The sequence below is a fragment of the Astyanax mexicanus genome, chromosome 1 (genome assembly GCF_023375975.1).
Source record: "Astyanax mexicanus isolate ESR-SI-001 chromosome 1, AstMex3_surface, whole genome shotgun sequence".
NCBI lineage: Eukaryota > Metazoa > Chordata > Actinopteri > Characiformes > Acestrorhamphidae > Astyanax > Astyanax mexicanus.
The window spans coordinates 19,496,771-19,520,852 of NC_064408.1; the positions used below are offsets into that span (position 1 = coordinate 19,496,771).

A 24,082-nucleotide genomic window follows, 5' to 3' on the forward strand; every position below is an offset into this window, starting at 1 on the left:
CGGTACAGTTTCTTTTGCAGCCCACAGTGTAAAAAACCCAGTCAGCTAACATGTGGAAGTTACGTAACTTCTTAGGGACGTTCCCTGTGAGCCAGTTGCGTTGCGTGCGGAGCAGCAGTCCGCGCAGCGGCCAATCACGTACCGGCGTGGGCGGAGCCCGCCTGTCCGAGGGCGTGACAAGGATAGGCTGGGATCATGACGCAATTTGATGGACGTGGCTGGATTTCGGAGCGCCTGAGAACAGGTCTGGTCCGTACAGTCGCTCGCTCGGGCGGAGTCGGCACTGTAGGAGCGCGGACGAGCGTCTTCTTTAAGTTTCAAAATAAGTGCAAAACGCTGTTCGGAGGGGAATTTACTCGGCTTGTGGACGTTATTTCGTCGAAAAACGCCGTTTGGAGAGGATTTGGTCGAGACTCGGCGGTTGTGGATTCGTCAGGAGAGCTATATTTGAGAGCTAACGCGGCTAGCTAGGCTAGCTAACTGCCGTTTTTACGGGAAGGAAGGATTTTCGAGGGCCAGCTCTGACCGGACCGCTGCGAGTTTCCGAAGTGAGTATCACGGTTCATTGCACTTTTTTGCTCTCGTATATGCGTTTAATACGTATTTAAACTGATATTTGTTTTTAGTATTAGTTTATGTGTAAATATATCTTACTAATTCGTCGACGTGAGCAACTTTTACGTGTATAAATCGCTTGTTTTGACGGTTTTTGTTCGGTGTAACTTCGTTGTTCGGCTCATCTGGAACAGTTTGTTCCATTGGAGAAGCCCAGCAGCGGGAATGGGAATGGTTTAGTTCGTTTTAAAGATTTTAACGCGATTTCCTTTGCACTATTTTGCATTTTTAGTAGCTTTTAGCGTTACATTTGCTTATATTTAACGTCTATTTATAGCACTAAGTCTGCAAAGTTCTCACAAAGCCTTTGAGCTTACGTTAGCTAGCTTAGCTTAGCTAACTAGCACTGTGTGGAGGCTGGCTAACTAGCTAACCTAACTTGGTGAGCATGTGGCTACTAACTAATGTCCTCTAGCGTTGAGTTTATCTTATACCACAGTAATCTTTCTGCCTTAAAAGTTCGATGTGCTTTATAAACGTTCTTATTTCCATACACCCCCGCTCTTAGTACAGAGCTATAATATCCTGAACACTCTTAATCCTGCATGGTAAGCTAGCCAGAGCCCGTGCAGGCTTCTCAAATGTCTTGCTGGATTTCTCAGGCGTCATTTGCTGTATCTCATTACACAGCCTACGTAGCCAACTCAGAGACATACATACATGTTAATTGTAGGGGAAGTTTCTGAATGAGAAAATTCAGAGCTTTTTTAATGAATTCAGGAAAGGAGATTGATTGTATATCAGAAAAAGTCCGTGTACAAGTTTAAAGTTACAATGTTTGTCATTTGCACATGTCAAGATATAACTTAGCCGTTCCTAGCTATGTGCATTAAACTGCTTGTGATAGTAGTTCATTACTGTACATCAGGATTACACCAGCGTGCGGAACTATATAATGTATATTAAATAGAACAGAACGTAATGCATAAATAAATAGAAATAGTGAGTTCAAGAGAACTCTACTATATGTAGATGTTAGCTAGGCAGAAAAAAAAATCTGAGGGCGGAAGGTATACAAAAAATGCACTTTTTTTGTTTTGTGTAGTGATGTGTTGTACTATGGTCCTGGACTAATGTAATTTCGCCACTAGAACAAATATGAGCCTACAATAAAGCACATTTTGGGGGGGAAAGTTGGACACAAGACCAGAAAGGCATTGTTTGGTTCTAAATGTAACTGTTGCAATGTATTAATTTGACCACAAACAATGTTAAGCACTTAGGACAGTGTAAGTTGGTGATTTTAAAGTAGTTTTTGGCTCATTTTCATGGCATTTTTTTGTGTTTGCTCAGTGCATAATATATGTATTGAACTGAGCCTTTAGTGATTATCAGAACATGTTTTTTTTTTTTTTTTTTTGCACTATTGCACACACAATGTGTTTTGTCAAAAAATGTCAGTGAACGCATTTACAGAACTACACTTCGAAAAATATTGAACACTAAACATTTTAACACCCAATCAGATATACCTAAAAGGCGCAAATAAAAATGTTTAGCACAAACTATTCTGTGTTTTTTCCAACTGACTGAAAGTACCTTTGCGGTTTTCGGCCAAGTTATTTTTGTTGCCATATATTTAGTACACCCCTACTGGCTATTAGGCTTGCTTATATTTCCAATGCATTTCTATGCACTTTAGTTTCTCATTGCACTATACATAGGAATAGTGCGTATATAGAATGTTGTGGTTGGGTTAGTTGATGGTTTCAGTGTGATTTTTATATTTATCTACATGTTTTTTATGGATGTTTTTTATTTGTTTATATTGTGATTTTATTTGTGAAGCTATATTATTCACACTGTGAGTGCTGCACTATGCTGTATCATTCTTAGAAAATGGCTTCTTTGTGTTGCAGGTCGTGGTTGCATTAGCCAAAGCACTGGAGCAGATCTTTCACAGATGGGAAAATTGTGTGTGAAGCACCGTGAAGGTGCTCTGGATCACTGGAGAATCAGTTTTACCTAAAGGACGACTCACTGAGTGAGATACTACAGTATGTTGAAGCACTAAGTGCATAGGTTTCAGAGGAAGGCATTTATCACCATTGGTAGATATTTTGTCATATGAATAAAGTGGTTTGTAAAGAACTTGTGGAACGAAAGTAACTTTTCGGAGAAAACATTTTTGACATAAAACCAGAATAAATAATAAGATATCAAGATGAGCGCAGAAGGATATCAGTACAGAGCACTATATGACTACAAGAAGGAGAGAGAGGAGGACATTGATCTTCATGTTGGAGACATTCTCATTGTGAGTAAAGGGGCCCTCCTAGCACTTGGCTACAGTGAAGGTCTGGAAGAGAGACCTGAGGAGATAGGCTGGCTGCCTGGTTATAATGAAATGACTCAGGAAAAAGGAGACTTCCCTGGTACTTATGTGGAGTTCATTGGCAAAAAGAAGATTTCTCCTCCAACCCCAAAACCAAGACCCCCCAGGCCTTTGCCCGTGGCTCCAGGACCAGCCAAGAATGACTCGGACTCCGAACAAGGAGGTGAGTAGTTATTATAAAATTTTGTTTAAACTGTATGTTACTTCTGCAAGTGGTGCACCGTTTTGGAAAATAGTGTAAATAGTTTGGGCAACCCATAAAACTCTGTTCATTTCAGCTTGAAATTAAGTAGTGTTTTTGTGTTCGATTGTTATTATTTTTTTAATATTTCTTCAATAATTTGAAGATCCATTTTTCATTAGATTGGCTTAGCCGTGAGTAAAATCTGTTTGTGTCCAAATCAGTCATCGCTGGACCTCTCTAAAATAGGCACCCACTCTAAAATCTTCTATTAGCAAATACGATTTATTGTTGCTGCATACAGATGTTCTCTGATTATTTCAGGATATTTAAGTTTTGCACCGAGCACAGGGCAGAATTGTAAACATGGCAGAAAGCCCAGACTTGCAGGAAGGCCTCTATACGTTAATGTGTGCTGTATAGTTGTCTGGCATGTTTTTGGTTGGATTTTGTGTTCCCACACCACAGTGCTGAGTGATCTGGCCGTTTAGAGCCTTACATAGCCCCATTCACACCTACTCAAGCATCCTAAAGCTCAGTTAGGGATTGCAAGATTATGGAAATGCTCTACTATTTTAGAGTGAAATGCTCTACTTTTCTGATCTCAGACCAGTTGGATTGTTTTTTTTATAGATGTTATTGCATTTGTAAATAAGCGTGACTGATCATAGTATGGTAATGTTTTTCTTTGTTTTAGCAGTAGAGCCCTGATATCCTTACCCTGATATTTGCTTACATTTAGAAGTGGCGGTTACCCTTTCTAAAATGTTTCGGGGACCATGGCGTATTCCACTCACACGTAGGGGGAAATTGACATTGAACAAATTAGGGCTCACACACCAGGCCTGGCCAATGCTGCGTGTAGTGCGTCACTGGTTTTCGTCCTTAATATGTTCCATTAGGTTCTGATTAAGAAATGCAGAGAGAAACTGTGTTGCCATGGAGGCAGAGTGAGCGGATGTGTTTTGATCAGTACACAGAACATTAGATTATAGGTGAGAGATTGCTGCTCCGTAAAAAGACTGCTCGTTGGTGGTAAAATCAGTATGCTGCAAGTTATCTTCTACTTCCTGACCCAATGTGGTCTTTCTCATTGGTGCAGATTTTTTTTGTGGCTAATGCTAAAAAAAACACACACAGCCCCACTCTATCACTTTGCCGGAAATCTGAAAATACTTGTAGATGTTTTCTGACTTTTTGGAGTTGCCTCCAACAATTCCTAACATGGACTACAGCTGCTTCTGGCGCAAAGCTAAATGCAGACTAGATCAAGAGAATTATGCAAAAATAACGTTGAAATGTCCCTTTTTAATGCACATTGCTCCAAAGCTAGGCCATTTACTGATCCAGTCTCCGCAGTGCTTCCGTAACTCATTATCTATGCAAGCATCTCTACTGTAGAACTTAAACTAAACTTTGCACGTTAAACAATTTTTTCAGATTGAACAGATTTGGTTTGCTATGCTCAAATGCTACGTTTTAGCATGGTTGTTCTTTGTTAAGAGCTGGATGAAAAATCTCACCTCCTGCCAGCAACAGGTTTCTCTGGGGTCTCAAAGTCTCCATGGGACGTGATTGTGAAATTCCTGCAAGGTCTGGCGAGGGTTACTGTCTACATTGACAGTGTTGAGTGGCAGCCCCAGAGCTCAGCGCAAGGGCAAATGTGGCACCAGGAGAAGAAAAGTCTCTGTGTTTGTGTGGCCAGAAGATGTAGAGAGAGGAGCTGGGGCCTGCAGCAGTGGGGCCGGGGCCTGGGGCCGGCAGCCTGGATTCTTGTTGCTTCACAGCGCTTGTGATTTATTACCTGCCACTGAAGGATCTGGCAGATCTCTCTTGCTCACTTTTCCTTCTTGTCCCTCCTTCTCTTCTCTCCTCCTTTCCTTCTCCTCCTTCTTTTAATGTTTTGATAATGTTTCTGGGACTGGGCCCAGCTCAAGTAGGGAATGAGGGAGAGGAGCCGGGGATGGATAGAGGAAGGGAGGCGGTGAGGGGAAGGGTCGAAAGTGTGGGCTTCTTTTTTGTAAGCTTGCTTATTCTCTCTCTCCTGCTCTCCCTCTCTCTTTCTCTCTCTCTCCTGCTCTCTCTCTCTTGTGCTCACTCCAAGCCACAGGGGCTTACTTCAGAGAGCAGCAGATGTGGAATTCCAGCCCGTTCCGGCTCCCGAGCTTTTAAAAACACTGATGTGCTCCTTTTTGTGGGCCTCTAGAGCAAGAGGAACTGTATGTGCTTAGGCCAGGCCAGAACCCAGCCCTTTGCTGGATGTTACATTTACAACTGCTACTTTCTCATTTAACTTAACGTGCAAATGTAGATGGCTTGGGGTGGCTGACCAAATGAGTGAGGGAATAGCAGGGTAGAGTACATGTTGCATAGCTGGAGTTTGAGATAATGTAGCTTTCTCCTTTTCGGGGGCCTCTTCAGCGCTCGGCAGAACATCTGCTGCATGAAGCCGCTCACTGAGAGAGAATTGTTGCTCGGCTTCACAAAGAATGTGCACTTTCCCCTTAACCCAGGAGTAAGCAGCTGGGGGTTGCATGTTCCTTCCCCCACTTCGCTTCCAGTGTTGAGGGCTGATTTATTTCTTAGCAAGTATTTTTTTTTTTTACATTTATAATGTTTTAAATATATAAAGATAAATAAATATTCGAATCATATTGGAGCTTGGGATTATATGTCACTAAATGCTCCATAAAATGAATGTTAAAAAACGAGTAAGCAGTGAAATATAAGTCTATAATCTAACATTACATAAGAAATTAAACAGTGCCGAAATAAGAAATAAGATCGCCAACATTTTTAAATATCGTGACCAATATTATACCCTGAAGTATTGTGCAATATCGCCATCCCTAATTGTCACACCAGGGTACTACTTTCTTGCTGTTTTTTATCAATAGAAAAAAAAAACTTTCATTTCCTAGTTCTCATTTTTCCCCCCGTCTACTAGAGATTATATCTGTCCATTATCATTAATTTTACTTTAATCCTGGGCATATGGAGATATATAGAGTGCGTCATTAGTATCATGACGTTCTGGATCATTGAATTGAGTTGACATTGACAAATCTGGGGATAATTCTTGTATTTTTAAAAATCTCAGTTAGTAGTGTGTGCCATATCAAATGCAATAATAAAATTTAATTTACATTTTGTTGCAGTAGTGTATTCTTGAAATATTTTTTTTAATTTAGTGTTATCCCAAAAATACCCTGAAATATTCTGATATTATGTTATAACCCTACTGTAAGCAACATTATGTGTGTTTTTTTTATTATCAAATTGTAGGAAATCTGTCAATATAAAAACTTTTATATTATTTATGTTATGTATATATATTTTTTTATATACAATTACAACAGGATCTGAATACCAATATAACAGATACAGTATTGCAAAACATACTGAGATACTTCCATACATCATTATTTTATTGCACCCTTAATAGCACTCGCCGTCAGTCAAGCATTATTTAATAAATTAATCACAATTTATCTATTCATGTTTTGTTGTAGACACACTTTTCTCCATTTTATTTTGGCCAGACACCCTTTTATTTTGTGAGACACCCTAGCCCAAATCCCTCCCCCTCCTGTCCCCCAAAAGATAACCCAACAAATGCTTCAACCTGCAACATGTCTGTACAAGAGTACCCCCTCCTTTCTAAACGCTGGGGCCAGACTGCAGTTGTGGTCTTAATGACGTACGTTCCTGTGGGCTAGCCTGGTGGACTGCTGCACTGTGGACAGATTTAGCATTGTGCTGAACCAGTACAATTGTCCCTGTGTGTAGATTGCAGTAAGCAGGAGCTGTTGTGAAAGAAGCAGCCATGCTGAGCACACTTGAACGGCTGCTTGTCGCCGGACCAGTGTTTGAAACATGGTGTACGCTATGTGCCCTGGAAAGGGCTCGGGAAGTCTTTTATTCCTCAGTGTTTCATGTCATTCAGAATAAATGGGTGTGTTATAGATAAAGGGCTTCAGCAACCTAACAGCCGGGCAATTCCCAAAGACGCCCACTCCCCACAACCCTCTTCAGTTCTGTTTGGATTGAAAGTGCACAATATACAGTTTTTTATAAGTTATAAGTTAAATTATAACCTACAAATACTGTGTAGATATATTATTTTATTTACTGAAATCTGAGCATTTTAATGTAAAAAAAATTTAGTTCTCTGTTTTATATGTAAGAGTGGGTATTGTAGTCCATAATGTTTATTTTTTATGTATAAAAATAATTTTAAAGGCTCTCTTTCTCCTTTTCTTTCTTTTTCTCCCTTTTTTCCACTTTTTTTACTCCCCTCTTCCCAGAATAAGCACTTGGGCCATGGCTTTTGGGAGCTGCAGTAAAATGCTTGTGTTTATGAGGCCCTGTGCGTGAGAGCGCGCACATGTGCCTTTCATTACTGATCGCCTCCAGAGAAGCAGGGCTGAATTGGCAAATCTTCTTACTGGAGGTCGAGCATGTCTTCTCTCTGGATTAGCAACACGTTGCAAGGAGGGAGAGAGAAAGAAAAGGAGAACTGATATTTGCTCATGGATAACTGAAAGTTTAGCAGCATGATTCAACTTTTTTCTTTTTCTTCTTTACTTGACAAGACATCTAGGTGTTGTGTTATCAAGAAAAGAGATGTGTGTGACTTCAAAATATTGTCCCAAGTGAGTCAAAGAATATAGTATATTATAATATTTAGATATAGTAGATTGTAGAACTGTGCTTGTAGCTTAAATGTAGCTGAAAAGATTTGTTTATTTTTGTTTCCGGTAAGAGCACAAAGTGTGATGTGTGTTAGTTAAAACCTGAACAAATAAATAGCCTTTTCCTAAAATTATGATTTGTTCATGGTATTAAACTCATTTAAAAGCTCTTTCAAAAAGAATATGGGACCATGCTTCCTATATCGTATGTAATGTGACGTGCATTAAAGAAGCAATATAAACTGAGCTAGATTTCAGAGATGTAGCCTACTGGGGGCTGTTGACATTGACTCTTGTGTCACTAATAAACCCAAAACACATTTTGCTTTTCCCCTTTCTCAGGGTATGTAAGGTCAGCTACATTCAGACAAGAATCCTTAAGAGGTCCAATGCATTCACAAAGGTCTTTTTCTGTTGCTTTCCTCAATGCCTGCAGGCAGGCTATATGGCAGTCTCACATGATTTATATAGGGGAAAATATGATTAGTGGCTTAAAAGTGTAAAAGGTAGCAAAGGTAGAAAAACTTTGTTTTGCTCAGTTTCCACTGCTGTTATAGTGGGATATTTTGTATACTTTGACTATCTGTGCTCCATGAGAGATCTTCTCTTCCACCCACAGAGGGAGACACTGTGTCATTTATCAGTGGCTCGCTGCATGTGACACAGTAGTGTGGTCTACTCTCCTGGCTTATAATACAGCCTAATCAAGTTGAATCTAGATTGAATAGAGGAAACACAGTCCCGCTTTGGTTAGTTGTTGTGAAGAGCTTTTCCAGTAAGATTCATTTACTTCCCAAGAAGTGGCTACTTTCTTACAAATAAAGAGTTTTACAAAAACCATTAACCACATTTGTTTCCATGAAATGGCTATATGAAATTCAATTTAATTTCAAATACAATATTTTTTTTTTCCTCAATTCAAGGTGTTTTGGGTCATATTTGGTCATAAGTCACAAATCTGATTTCCATCAGCGTTCTAAACATTGCTGAAATCAAAGGGCCCTTTGTAAAAACACGTTTTGTATAAAACATGTAGGAGTGTTGTGGAAAACCTTAAAATTGGTAAAGAACCTTCACACTTATTTAGTGAAGAGCCATTTTAAAGTCATGTATTCGTTTGTTTATTTATTTTCACTTCACCTCACCCTTGGAAACGTATTATGGATACATGCCACGACTAAATGATTTAAGAGAGCAGAGCAAGATGGAAAAGCAGGTTACATGAGCAGACCCCCTAATTTTAAATCTGGGGCTAGCTATCTTTAGCTCTACATGGGGCTTCTCTGTCCACATTCTGCAGTTCAGCCAGTTCAGATGCGCTCTCTGAATGAGACATCGCTTCACAACATGCTTTTTTGCAGAAGACTTGTGGTTATTCTACCCCTGAATCCTATGGGATAGAAATGAGTGCTTGCTGCATACAGCCCAAGGCCTGTGTGGACTTGCTCTTGGGGCCCTATTCCTCCTCCTGGTGTTACCTTGGTAACTAAAGTCGGAGCAGCTGCTCCTATTGGTTGGGTGAAGTAGACCTCACGCCGCGTCACATGTTGCCTGTTCGATTTGATTGTTCCCTATGAACACATGCACCCTTTTCCTGCTGTTTGAGAATCTTGTTTTTTTTTTTTGGGGGGGGGGGGGGGGGGGGGGGATGGTGACCCCTTAAAAACAATGTATAAATGTTTGACTGACTGTGAATATAGCAATCTGTCCAAATTTCCTCAGCCTATGGTCATTCATTGTTTGGCACTGGTTTCAGCCTGGGCTTTCTAGCAACGCTGGGTGCGTGCTGGAGTGCATATCCTGAACTCAAGGAAGCCTGCTGTGTGCAAGCCTGATACTCTTACAGTGTCAGCAAGCTGAGCAAAGCTGAGGATAAGGGTGGCGTGAGCACAGGCAGGACTAGTGGGCCCAGAGAGGGGTGAGTAAACCTCCTGCAGGCATTAGGATTAATGACTTTCTTGTCCCTCGTCCTGTGCGACTGACTCCGTCCTTCAGTGTCACCTTCTTTGTCCACCTGATCACTGGTCTGGGAAAGACGTTTCAGAGAAATGTCGGAGCGATGAGCCGAAACATTTCAACAATTTTTCTGGGTGTCATTCAATCTGAGCGCCCCGAGGGCCAGTGCTATCGGGTCGCTCCAAGTTCCCGGGAAGCAACATAATCCCCCTCCCCTCCTTTGCCCGTGACTCTGTAGCCATGCTCATCCCACCGGTGTAAATAAATGCAAGACACTCTGGAATTCTGGAGTCTGTGGTTCAGAGTTTTTTTTATGTATTTCTTGGTCATTGGGTGTCATGCCCATATGCCATGGTTTATTATATATATATTTTTTTTAATAAATTAATCAAGTCAACCAAAATTTTGTTTTTGAATCGCCTGTTTTGGGAGCTTGGTTTTAGTGCTTTTTGTTTTAAGGTGATAGTTCTTGCATTATTGTAGAAGCTCTTCTCGGTAAATGGGGCAAGAGGTTGCTATCTCTTCTATACCCGTTCCTACAGGCAAACATATAGGACACCTCTTGGCATGTGTTAAAAGTGATTGCAAGCATCAGTAAAAGATCCATATTGGTAATTTGTGAGTAGGACCTTAAGTAGAGCAGAGAGAGGGTAAAATTAGCCTAGCTTTTGTGAATCTCATTTCTGAGAATCAGCTGGCTGGATCTAGCCATAGAGCAGCCATGGATAGGGTGTCTGTCTGTCTCTGCTGAGAGTTACCTTGGACAAGCATGGGAACAGCAAGGCTCTCTTCAATCATTATATGAGGAAGATTCCTGTATCTCAGTGTTTCCATACTTCTTAGAAAATGAAAAAAAACATGCTCTCCTCCTTTTGGATGTGACCTGCACTCGTGTTTGTCATAAGAAAGAGTGGTGTAGCATGTTCTTTTAAGCCGTGTGTATCCACCTTGGTGAATGATATTCTGTGCTGACACCTAAAGCATTTTTTCTTAAATGACTGCTCATCTATGCATACCAGTTTTTCTCTGCTGGACCACTCACCAGCCCCACAGCAACTATGGATAAGGTACTTGAAGGGAGCAATTTTGGTGCAAAAATGGAATGAAATGTAAAGGGAGCTCATTCATAACTGCTTGCGTTTAACTCTGCCACCTCCCAGCACTACGAACAGCCAGGCCTTTGAGAAACGTTGGCCTTCTGAATTGCTGGCCGCAAATCCAAATAAAGCAGCCCACTGGGCCCGCAGCCCTTTCAAGTGTACACCTGTGCTGTTGGATCAGAATAAGAAGCCCCAAAGCCCAGGCCCTCCTCCTTCTACCAGAATCTGCCCGTTAGCTGCTGTTTGCTTAGCCTCCCTGGCCACCTCCAGTCCTGACTTAATTGCATCCTTCCGCTTAGTGCCGACTTACATTGCTCACTCTTCTTTCCCTTTTGGTTGTGTCGCTGCCATTGCATATGCGCTCACGACTCTTAGATGTGCCGTCCAAAAACCTGAACCCTGCTTTATTTTGACATGGTACATAAATCCCTAAAGGTATATGTTCAAAGACTGCTTTACTGCATTCCAGGCAGAACACTCATTCTGTTTGATGGGTACAAAATGGCCGGCCTTGATATTTCTTGAGAACTTGGCACGGTTGTGCAAGTGGCCATGTTGGGATGTTGGCCGTTTTCATCAGTTTTTTTTTTTTTTTTTTTTCCTTTCTTTTCACTTGCAGGTCCCAGCACCCTGCTAGATTTGACCGAGCAGTTTGCTCCTCCGGAGATTGCCCCACCCATGCTGCTTAAACTGCTCGAGGCTATAGAGAGGAAAGGTAAGGGCATCTCCATCATTCTGTCCATATATATATTTTTCCATCCACTGTCTTTCATCTCTGTTTGTTTTCTAACCTAATTGTTTTCTCTGTGCAGGTCTGGACAACCCTACTCTCTACAGAAACTTCACTGCTGGAGGAGGACTGGATGTTCGACAGTGCTTTGATGGTGGTGAGTAACTGTGTGTTTTATTACAGGGTTTATGTCTGTTTTGAGCCATTATTGGCAGATTTCTGATGGTGGCTTTTGATTTAGACCCACCTTCCATGGATCTGGAGCAGCTGGACTTGCAGACATTGTGTGATGGTCTGAGAAGATACCTGCTGGACTTGCCTCAGCCAGTCATCCATTCTGCCATCTACAATGACATGGTACACATTGTTCAAGGTAAAATACACTATACCTTTCTCTCTTTGAAACTGAATAAATCACTCCTATTGTTTTGCTTTTCTTAAAATAATTTAAACACCATGACATTTATTTTCTAATTTATTATTTTAAAATACCTTGGTCACCTCTATTGGTGAAATTGTAATTCAGATACCACATGGTGGAGCTCTTGTAATAAAAAAAAATAACTTAATGCTATGGTGGAGCTCTTGTTTTGAAACAGTATTACAGACTGCTTGCAGTGACTCCAGTCTTTCTCCATTATTACAGTGACTACAACTTTTAAATGATATATGCATTTCTATGCAAATTATTCCAACTTTCTCACAGCCCATAGACTTGCCCCAGCAGATAGCTATCAGTACTGTTCTGCTTTGTGTTAAACATTTCAGCTGTTATGCAAATATGGTCAGTGTTTTAAGTGTCTGAATTTTACCCAAGGCAAAAAGCATGGTCTTATCTGCTCTATTTGCACTAAGGAACAGTCAGTTGCTCAGATATGTCAAACACATTGCAGGTTTAAGGAGTGAGAGCAGCCTTTTATTTTCTTTTTTTCTAGCCAGTTATCATGCAGTCACGTTGTGCGGAACAGGATATCTGTGGTTAATGGGACCTAAAAGAAGGCTGAGAACTTATCTGCTGCATCTGACACTTCAGCCAATCAACTCACAGTGTACCTTAGTCTTCTCCGTCATTGTCACACTCATATTTCTGCGGTTCAAAACTGTCTGAGCACAATTTTCCACCTGACTGCTGAAATCCTTTGCTTCACCTCCCTCTCTAAGCACGTTTGTGCTTAGATCATGCTTTGTACAGTGATGCCAAGCAGGTGCAGCAAATGTTAAAGGAGTTGTTTCTGCCCCTTCTCCTTACTATTACCAGAGAGTTTAATGTGAATGTGTGTTTGTGTGTCTCCTTATCTTTGGTTTGCAGAGGTGCAGGGCTCAGAGGAGTGTGCACAGCACCTGCGGAGGGTTGCCAGTTCCTCAGCAATGCCACCTCAGTACTGGCTGACGCTGCAGTGCTTTCTAAGGCACCTTGCTCATGTATGCCAGGCATCTGCTGTCAACCTGCTGAATGCCCGTGCCCTTGCCGAAATCTTCAGCCCCACGCTGTTCAGACAGCAAGCCTCCAGGTACTAATGCTCATTCACTTTTAAGCTGTATATAACCTCAAATCACATACTCCTACACAGACAGGTTGCCAAGCACCCACTGGATAGATTGGACTGACTATACAGAAGGAAATAGGGCAGGGTATTGGCAAGAACCTGGGGAAAGGATATGCATACCATAAAGGGTTATATATTTTTTGTATTTATTTTAAATCTACTTTTATATTGTCTTAGTTTAAAGAAAACACCATCATATGCATACAATCGGCACAGTGGTATCTGAAGATACTGCTATTTGGTGGTTAGGGTTTAAACACAACACAACACAAAATAAACGAACACATACTTAAAATTCAACTGTTGTTTGAAAAAAATAATAGTTTATATATATATATATATATATATATATATATATATATATATATATATATATATATATATATATATATATAATATTTTCTTACACCCTTATATCCCAATGTTTAACAGTAGTGACCAGAAATGCTTTTAACTTTTTACCCTCTCTTTCTATTGTTAGCTGTGAGCCCAACCCTGAGTCCCACATTAGGATCCTTGAGGTCCTGGTGACCAGCGAATGGAGCAGCAGCCAGGCAGCTCCAGGTAGATGTCACTTTCTCTCTCTTTCTTTACTTGCCATATTAATGTTCTAGATCTTGTGTAGTGGCTCTGCATTAGTTGCTCACTCATGCGCTTCTGTGGTGGGTTTGATTCCTCATTACATAAAAAGGGATGGGGGGGATAAAAAGCCATGAAATTAATGTTTGAAATGGGAGGTTTGTGTGGTGAATAAGCAAAAGTGAGCAGTATGTTGTGTTAGTATTAAGGAGGCTGCGGATGGGACGAGCAGCAGGAGACCTATCGCTATTATTAGCACGTCTGTCAGGTTGAATGTGAAAGTGGTGGCACTGCAGCAGCAGCAGTGGCCTCTGCACCACAGCTCCCAGCACTCTGCCATGCAACTTTCTATTTGTTGCACTGCCTTTTCTCAATGACCCTGCATCAGCAATGTCCTGTGTCAGGCATGACTTCAGGCTTAGGTGAAAAGGGTCTGGGAAAAGTGTTCTGAGCTCAGATCCAGATGCCTCCCTCGAGTTGTCATGTGATTGCGCTTCAGTGAGGGGGAGCCGGCTCTGTGAGGAACCTTACAAAAGAACTTTCAAGAGGATTTAGATTTGAGGAAGGCAGCCGGACTTTGAATGGTTGTTGTTGGAAGTTGCATGCAGCCCTGCTTGGTTTGCCATGGAGTTCAGAACTTGCACGCTGATCTAAATCTTTAATGACTTAAGGCGCATTGCAGAACATTAGTATTCCACTCCCCTGCCTTTTGTGGGTCAAGTTGTGCAAGAGAACTATGAAGCTGAGCTGAACAAAATGCAAGTTTTTTTCTCCTCATTGATTATTGATGCAGTGTTGCAGTGCTTTGAGGTGGTTCTGAGGAGGGTGAGTGTGTGTGTGACTGTACTTTTTAAAGGTTTTATTACCTGTTAGAGTCTATTTATAGCTCCTCCTAGTGTGGGTCTTGCTCAGCTGTCGGTAATTCGCACCTGCAGGAGCCTGGGCAGGGCTCAAACGCACACTTTCACTCCCCTTCTTTCTGTTTGGGCAGCCCAGTTTCTTCCTGTGTTTTTTTTTTTTTTTTTTTTTTTTTTCTAATTATTACTCATTTATTTTAATTTTTTTTATGTTTGTGCATACACACTTTTGGGGGTAGCATAAAAGCCACTGTGCTCATTAGCTGTGTTTTATTTACTTGCCTGTACATGACTTTGCCTGTACATATGGTGGTGGAGACTGAAGTTGTGTATGTTACTGTGGGCTGTTTGTGTGTGTGTCAGGCTGTCTGTTCATGTGTGTGTCTGTGCATGTCTGTTCACTCCCAGTTACAGGCGGACTATTTTAAGCCAGTGGCCAAAGGCCCACTTAGATTTGGTTGGCTAGAGGCACCGTCTGCTCCACAGAGCACTCTTGTTAGCTCCCAAGCAAGCAGTGGCTGTTCCCTCACACACACACACGCACACACTTCTCAGGACTTTACTCCACCCTCCTTCCCCTCTCATGCCTCCACCACACGCACCTCCCAAAACACAAAGTGCCAAGCTCAGCAAATATTTGAACCTGAGCGAGTTAATCATAAGACTGGAGCCTGCGAGCCAGCACAGTGGTGAGAGCACGAGCGTACTGCAGGGCCGGTTTTTAGAGAGGTTCAGCGGCAAGACCAGCGACCCACCGGCAATCATTAACTAGCCTCCCCAGGACAGTCTTCAATACCCAGCTTTTTTTCTATTTGCTGCTGACCATCAGTGCCATCACTTGTGGTAGAACATCGGGACTGTGAGGCTCCAGCCTGTTGCACCTGCTTCAGTGAAGATGTTCCTGGAGTTTGCTCTCATTACAACAGTTGCCTTTTTCTTTTAAGAGAAATATGTTAAAGGTTCTAATCGCTAAAGGCTCTTAAAGGGACGATTCTCAAGGACCCGAGGAGACTGTTTTTTTTTGGATTTACAACACAAGGAATCTTATTTTTCTGCTGATCAGACGGGTGTTTGGCTTGAATGATTCCAAAACATGCACAATTTGCCGCGTAAGTCTGTTGTTTGAAACTTCAGAATGTTTGTTGTAAAGTGTTTTATTTGTCGTTGAAGCAGAAACTGTTCTGTCTAGAAAAAAATATATATGTACAAATTGATGCCTAGGGGTTAAGGTGTAAATTAGGTCTGAGTTGCTGAGTGGAGGTAGACAGATTTTTTGAAAGTGGTAGTTAGTGGGGCAGTCAGACTAAGTTCTTTTCTTAGCAGCGCCATTCCACGTCCCACTCTTTCTCTCTGATGAGGCCCATATCTCTGCGTTCCTTGGCTCTTGGTTTCTTTTTCACAGATGGTCGATAAGTACAGACTCTGTGACAGCACAGTTCCGAGCAAGACACGCCAAAAAAAGTGGGCTAACCAGTTTAACTTAGCCTGGCCTTGCCTTGACATGACTGAGCATGTGTGCAGAACAAGTTGCATTGGTCGGATCAATGCGTTTTCAACATCGATAGCAAATATTGAGTTGTGAGGGGACATATTGCTACATCACTTGGACGGCTCTGACAGATTATTTTCCCCTCCTTTTTCAAATCCATATAGTAAAAGCAAGTAGAATGAGCACATTAATATTTTTGTTACTGGCTTGATATAGTTAATCTAGCATTATTATGTCTATAAGCGTTCCCCTGCTACATCTGACACACTCACTAGCCTTTCCTCTGACCCGTCATGTGAAGGGGACAATAGGCCATGTTCCTGGGGCTTCTTTTAACCCTACTGAGAATTGTGTATTTCAGGTGCCTCCCCAGTCTTGGGCGGCTGGATCTCCCCCCACCCCACCCAAGTGTCGTGTTTGGGGGATTATGAACGGTATTTGCGAGCACTTGCCTGCCAGTGACCTGGCCATGTGCTTGACGTAGCAGCTGCCTACGTGCCGCTGCAGCAGCGATCAGCGCGCAGAGCCTTTGTCTGCCTGCCAGCACACAGGCCAGTCTCAACCACCCCACTCACTGGAGGAGGAGCCAAGGAGACCTGCAACAGACAGAGGAGGGAGGGGGGGAGGAGAGAGAGTGAGTGTGAAAGAGAGCGAGACACCAGATCCTCTTTTCATTTTAAAGCTGCTGCGCTATCATGCACGTTGCGCGTGCGTTGTGTTTGATAGTCGTTTGCTCTGAAGAGCTGGTCTTTTCTAGACTCTGCGCGTTCATTTAATCGACTGGATACTACTGAATGAGACGGCAGCGTTCTTTTCCCTTCTTCCTTTTCTTAACCCCTTTTTGTCTGGACTGGAAAAAGCCAGCGCACTTTTACAATGACATCATTGCGCTCAGGAAATGAACGATATAGCAGTGGGCGATGAGGCAGGAGTGGCCAGCAACAGTCCCGCAGTGCCATTGGCTGGGGTAAGTGATGTAATGGCTTCAGCTGACCCTGGTCTTCCAGGCTTTTCAAAAAGCGATTTCAGAGCTGCGTATGAAGAAATCAAGAGTTTTGTAGCCTCCTCGAGATATAACTTGGATGGAAAATTGCAGGGGAAATTGTCGGCTCTAGATGTGCAGAACAGAATTAACTATGACCGATTCGGATTGTCCGGGCTTGGATCCAGGCTGTGGGACTGACCTGCTGTTTTACATAGAAGTAGACCCGCCAGGTAAATGCTGAAGTTTGTGCTTGATGATGGACATTTAATGTAGTTGTGCGTTGGTTGGATGATTGGTTGGTTATATAAAATAACAGGTGCACTTGCCTGGTGAGCAAGATTGTATCAGTTGTTAATAATTGATAGCGAGCAACATAATTGCAGTATTTGGCTGTAAGGCTGTTCTCTTTTTTGTAAGAATTGTACACAGTAATATGAGTGTTTGTACTAGTGAAGCATAAATTTGCAATATTCTTTTCAATACACCTACATTAATTCCTGAGAGCCTGCTGTTCTGCCACTGCAGTGAGCTTAGTAATGCTTAGTGACTGAAATGAACAAAGGAGAGAGAGTGGGTCGCTAGTTGATGGGGCGGATAAAAATAGCCCACCGCTCGAGCTCTGCCTCGTGTTCCACAGAGACCACACAGCCTCCTCAGCTACCTGTCACTCAGCCATGCAGCCAATCAGCTGCAAGCCTTTGCCTGTTACCAATGATGCAACATGTTCTCAATGGCTGCTGAAAGAAAGCATCTTGCATGTATCAGGACGTGTATGTTGTGACGGTTAAGGAACCTGCCAGTATACCAATGTATGAGGTATCATTTATAATTCTCTTTTCCGTTTGGGCCATCTTGATGTCATGCTCTTGGTTCCCTTCTCATTGAATGTCAAAATAAGGCTCTGGGTTTAATCAGGCAACCTTTCAGGCACATGCTGTGCTCTATTTCTGATTTATTGCTGCCCCTTTTCCTTGGAAGCAATGAAGGAGTGGTGCGGGTTTCAGTTTTTTCCTTCTAAATGAAATCCTTCATTCTGCCTGACTCACCCTCAGCCATGACCAGCTTCCCTTCTGGAGATCAAGAGAGCATCGGCATTCTTTCAGCTCTGCTTAATCAAGTGGAAAGGGAAAGGAGAGGTGGGGGTGGGAATCTAGCAAAATGCAAAAGGTTCTGCATGCGTTATAAACGTGATCGTTGCTCAAGCTGGATGTGAGATTTTTAATGGAGTATGCTTGAATGATTGAGCCTTTATCAGGTCTGCACTCTTGTTTCAATGGGATGAAACTCAACTAAAAATATTATAAAAATGTTAAACATATTATAAACGCCGATCTCTGTGAGGTCAGACATGTCCGAGCAGTATGGTCAGATACTTGCCCAGGCATGTTTCACATGTAAATGACCTTGAGTGGTGCTGGTCCATTTGAATGTAAATCAGCCCTAGCCCATATTAACCTGCTGTCCTCGTCTCTCTACAGCACTACCTCCAAAGCCACCCAAACCAACCCCTGTGACTAACAACGGTATGAACAACAACATGGCTCTTCACGATGCTGAATGGTACTGGGGCGACATCTCAAGGCAAGTACACTTTCAGTTGTTTGTCTTACTTTTGCAGCTTTTTCACAGGAACTGAAACTCAAATGCGACCTCATATAAACATTCTAATGTTGAGGTTTCTTCCTTTGCAGGGAGGAGGTCAATGAGAAGCTGAGAGACACAGCTGATGGAACCTTCTTGGTCCGCGATGCCTCCACCAAAATGCATGGGGACTACACCCTCACTCTGAGGTAAGTTGTACAACAAAGAACCATATATTGTGTGTCCAGAAAGAAAACTTTTATTTTATATTGATTTTTTCTAATATTGTAATATTTGGTTTACAGGAAAGGAGGTAATAACAAGCTGATCAAAATTTTTCATCGCGATGGGAAGTATGGGTTTTCAGATCCTTTGACTTTCAACTCAGTGGTTGAGCTGATCAACCACTATCGGCACGAATCCCTTGCCCAGTACAATCCCAAACTAGATGTGAAACTGCAGTATCCTGTGTCCAAGCACCAACAGGTAATTATTCATGTAATACATGGAAGTGGGGGATCTTTCTCAACTGTTGTGTGGCACTGAGATCTAAAACGTGTTGTGTGTCATAGGATCAAGTGGTGAAGGAGGACAATATTGAAGCTGTGGGCACAAAATTGCACGAGTACCACCAGCAGTTCCAGGCGAAAAACAAAGAGTACGACAGACTGTATGAGGAGTACACTAGAACGTCACAAGAAATTCAAATGAAAAGGACTGCAATTGAAGCTTTTAATGAGACCATAAAGATTTTTGAGGAGCAGTGTCAAACGCAAGAACGCTACAGCAAAGAGTACATCGAGAAGTTCAGGAGAGAAGGCAACGAGAAAGAGATCCAGAGGTGAGTTTTAAAACCTAAATCCAATACTGTGTTAAACAGAACCTTCCCCTAGAGGAAGCTAACCGACCTGTTCTGACTGTAATTAAACTAAATGGTGCTTTTTAGGATCATGGTGAACTACGAGAAGCTAAAATCGCGCATCAGTGAAATTGTGGACAGTAAACGTCGCTTGGAAGAAGACCTGAAGAAGCAAGCAGCAGAGTACAGGGAAATTGACAAGAAGATGAACAGCATCAAGCCTGATCTCATCCAGCTCAGGAAGACTAGGGATCAATACCTCATGTGAGTGCCTTAACTTTTGTAGGACCCTAGATAACATAATTTGATGGCATTTTATATTTTAGCTAAATATGATTCTAATTTAAAACATTTCCCTTGCTCTTGGACCACAGGTGGTTGACACAGAAAGGAGTCAGACAAAAGAAGCTCAACGAGTGGCTTGGAATCAAGAATGAGAACCAGGAAGAGTGAGTATTCATTACATTCTATAACATGAAACCTGGTACTTTGCTTGTTGGCACTCTTGTAAGAAATCTTATCCCGATGCTCATCGACTCTGCTTTTGTGCGCTAGTCAATACGCAATGGTGGAGGATGACGAGGACTTGCCACACCATGATGAGCGTTCCTGGAAGCTCGGGAACATTAACCGCATCCAAGCTGAAGCGCTGCTGCGGGGCAAGAGAGACGGCACATTCCTGGTCCGAGACAGCAGCAAACCTGGCTGCTACGCTTGCAGTGTTGTGTATGTATCTTTCAGCTGGCTTTTAGAGCTTATTTATATCTGTGCATAGGGTCCATAAAGATAATGTGTGTTTTTAGTCTCTATATCTTTTAAGCGTCTCAAACTCTGGGGTCTAAAATGTGCTTTTTCCTCTTCTGTTGCAGTGTGGATAGCGAGGTCAAACACTGCGTCATCAACAAAACACCCACAGGCTTTGGCTTTGCCGAGCCCTACAACCTGTACGGCTCGCTGAAGGAACTGGTCTTGCACTACCAGCACACGTCTCTCGTACAGCACAATGACTCTCTGAATGTCACGTTAGCATACCCAGTCTACGCACACCAGAGGCGATGAGGACTAGTGAACAGAACTCTCTCGGGACTCTTTCACAGAGAATGGGAGTTTAGACGAGGGCCTCATCTTGCATGGCAATGCCTCCACTTTGGCTTCAGGACGGAGGGCTGTTTTGTTCGCCTCTGAGCAGGCCATCTGCGGGCGATAAAACCCAAACCCCGAAAAAAAAAGACGTTTGAGCCACTGAGACTCAGGAGTGGTGGCGAGCATTGAATGTAGTTTTCTTCTTTGAGTGGAAACTGCTGAACTTTTATTTCTCTCCCAAAGTGGAGGACTTTGGAGGCCTTTTCCAAATGGTGCTTGATCATTTCAAAGCTTTACTTGCTGCTGGAATGTGGAAAGCTGTTGACGTTAACCTCTGGAGTGCATCCTTTTTTTCTCTTTTTTTTATTTTTTATTTTATTTTATTTTAATGCTACCCGGAGCCCTAACCCAACCCTTACCCACCTGTTCATTGTGGGTTTACCCTTCCCTCTGTATGTGTGAGATGTGGTGTGTGTGAGTGAGTGAGTGTGTGCGCGCGCGTGTGTGTACGTGTGGACGTGATGTGACCAAAACTCACAGTATATGAAAGCTATTCATGATTGGGGTGTTCAATGTGACATGAGAGAGAGACTTGGATTATGAACAGACCATGGAATCAGCTGATCAATGTAGCAAGATGGCACTTTCGAAACAGTATATTCTTTATTTTCACGTTTTAAGGACACGTTGTACGAACAATTGAACGTCACATCTTTAAGGAACGAAAAAAGCAAACAAAGACAAGAAGACAGGATGTGTGGCATTTCCTTTGTAAGCATTACAGTGACAAACTCTACTCCATCTCTCACCTTTACGGACTAGCAAAGCAAGTTAAAGGACCTGAAATGGACATCCTTCATGTTGTTGTACATAAGGACATCATCAAAAAAGAACATATGTGATGAAACCATATTGTACCAAAAAAATGCTCAGTTCCTTCTCAGTTGTATTCTAATCTGCTATGCAAATTCTGTATCTCCCTTACTTTTCTGCAAAGTTGTGATTTTATTTTACATGTTGCTACCCATAATATAATTTTTTTTTTTGTTTGTTTTTAACGCTTGAATTTTTTTTATGACAGTAAGAGGATATTTTAAGTGTCAAAACGTACGCCAACAGAGATGGCTTCAGTTTTACAACAGAAATTATGCTTTATTACAGATTTCTTTATCAGCAGCTGGTTAAATGAAAGAAGAGTATTTTATTAGTCTTTTTCACTTAAAGCATTTTCCTAGGCAGAGCCTGGAGGACTTTAGTGCTGCTTCTGTCAGTAGTACCAGTGATCTCTTTATCTTTCAGTGCAAAGAAATTTCTGATCTTTTCAATCTCTGAAATCTGAAGAATTCATATCGGAAAACACATTAGGCTGTAGTTTACTGTTTCAAAATCCATGGCAGAAGTTTTTTTTTATTATTGAGAATTAATTTTCCACAAAAAAAAAAGAGCAAAGTGATTTGATCCTCTGGAATGATGGAAATTGTGATGACCCACTTTTGATGGCGAAAGAGTTAACAACCCCTTCATTCCTTACCAACATAGTATTTTTTTCTGTATCAGAAAACCCTTACTAGTGTTTACATGGATGGATCAACTCATTTTGACTTGTATCTAATACTACTCTTGTTCTCTTGTTTCTCACAAAATGCTGATGAATGCTAGCTCAACCAACTGAAGAAAAACTTTTCCCCCCCTTTATTGCTCCCCAGCTTGATGGCCACAATTGTCACTTGTCTTTTTATTAACTACTCATCAGGAATTACAGTATTCTAAGCTTTATGACTGGTGAAATCTGTTTGGCATAGAGCTTCGCCTCCAGCTTGAGTTGTGTCTTTATTGCAGATATGCATCCAATGATAATTTCTTTCATAAATAAACATCATTGTGACACAAGTAATCAGCTTGATAACTCGTTAATGAGCGTTATTTGTTCTGTAGCTCGCTCTTCTGTTAGCCAGTTTTTGCCACCAAAGCCAGGTCAGTGCTAAAGTGATTTGATTCCTTGTTTAAACTAGGCCTGATTGCCTTAAAACAAGTTCCTTATTATTAATAGTTTTTTTAAAAATACCTTAGGGCAGCGGCACTGTTAAATGTGTTAAAATAATGATTGATTTCTCTCCGCTAACCTTTAGGAACTTTTCAGTTAGATTTTAAGAAGAGCTCCTGTAGGTCCCCAATGTTTTTGTTTTTCAAATGTCAAAAAAGCAGCAATAGTTCTGTAGGTGGTTCAGTCAGTTCCCAGGGACTAGCTAACTTGTTTTCTTTTTTTCCCAAGTTAAGACAGAAAAGTGTTAAATGTTGCACAGTTAATTGTTGCCTTTTTCATAGTTCTCATTTTCTTTTAATACATGAACAACAAATGAACCTAATATTGGCTTAACTGTCTCAAATACAATTTTTTCCCATAAATTTTGCCTTTTCAAAACAAGATATTAAAATTCGGAATAGAAGCCCAATTTCCCGAAAGTACTGTATAATATTTTAAAGCATCTTAAACGTAAGGCACCTTGTTCAAAGTGATACTTGTTCTGTCATCTGGCAGCGAGTGATTTTCATGCTAGAGTTCGTTAAGAAAATCCCCCGAGTTCTTCCCCTTTATCTCATTCTGTGAGAATCGCATCATTTGTAAACCAAATGGCTCTCAAAAGAATACTTGGTACGAAATCGGGTGAGCTTCTTCATTTGTCAGATCAGATTTTATTTTTATGTTTTTTTGTCTTTTTTTTTATTGTGAGCATGTCTTTTTCTTTTCTTTTCTTTTTTTAATCCCCCTGGCCATGAGGCCTCACACTGTAATGCTGTCTGCGGCAGAGCTGCTGCTGTTACTGCAGTCAGTGCTGCAGTTCTAAAAGTCTGATTCCCCCTTTGAATCTGTATGCCATTGATTTACAGACAATTGTAACCACAATACTAACATTGAGATTAACCAGTGTGTCCCGGTTCTAAAACCTCTACAGACCTGTACTGGCTTTGTTTAAAAAGAGAATAAAATAAGTGTTTTAAGAAAATAAAAGGCTCCTTTGTGTGGATTAGTTGGTCTTTTTGGTCTGCTCTGTGCAGCCCGCCTCTATCTGCGCTGAAACGTCTGAGGTTATGCAGATTTGGTTTCTCTTGGGGACGTGAGGTTACAGAACACTGTGTTCTTTTGCTATGTGTGCAGTTGAGGAAACTGCAGGATGCTTTTTTTATGTGATCTTGTTACTATCAACACAGCATCAGTGAGCTGTATTCACTTGTGATGCCAATGTGCAGCAGAGTAAAAAATACACACATTATTAATGAGAAAAAAACTATTCAAAAGCCTGATAAAATTTGAATTGTGTGAAACCCACAGTAATACACAACCTTGTCAGTGTTTGTCTGCAGTGCTAAGAATGAACCACTTCCAAAATAATGACTGCTCTGTAAAAATCCAAGTTATGAAATTATTGTTGTCAGTTGAGGATTTTAGCCATAAATTTTTTACGTTCATGTGCCCACAGTATGAATTTATC

General features: G+C 41.5%; 1 protein-coding gene across 4 annotated transcripts; it reads left to right on the top strand.

Moving 5' to 3' along the window:
• Positions 1-231: 231 nt before the first annotated feature.
• On the top strand, positions 232-23,601 carry pik3r1 (phosphoinositide-3-kinase, regulatory subunit 1 (alpha)). Of its 4 annotated transcripts, XM_049474360.1 has the most exons (15): positions 232-548; positions 2,475-3,113; positions 11,501-11,596; positions 11,694-11,768; positions 11,853-11,984; positions 12,921-13,122; positions 13,640-13,722; positions 18,547-18,653; positions 18,764-18,858; positions 18,955-19,135; positions 19,222-19,490; positions 19,596-19,772; positions 19,883-19,957; positions 20,064-20,234; positions 20,378-23,601. In XM_049474360.1, exons 2-15 carry the CDS (start codon positions 2,780-2,782, stop codon positions 20,565-20,567), a joined length of 2,187 nt encoding a protein of 728 aa, XP_049330317.1. In that variant the 5' UTR covers positions 232-548; positions 2,475-2,779; the 3' UTR covers positions 20,568-23,601. The 4 variants fall into 4 exon arrangements, with proteins under 4 accessions (XP_049330317.1, XP_049330321.1, XP_049330325.1 ...); XM_049474364.1 differs by lacking the exons at positions 232-548; positions 2,475-3,113; positions 11,501-11,596; ... (2 more) ...; positions 12,921-13,122; positions 13,640-13,722 and adding an exon at positions 15,286-15,703; XM_049474368.1 differs by lacking the exons at positions 232-548; positions 2,475-3,113; positions 11,501-11,596; ... (2 more) ...; positions 12,921-13,122; positions 13,640-13,722 and adding an exon at positions 16,762-17,050.
• The last annotated feature ends 481 nt before the right edge of the window (positions 23,602-24,082 follow it).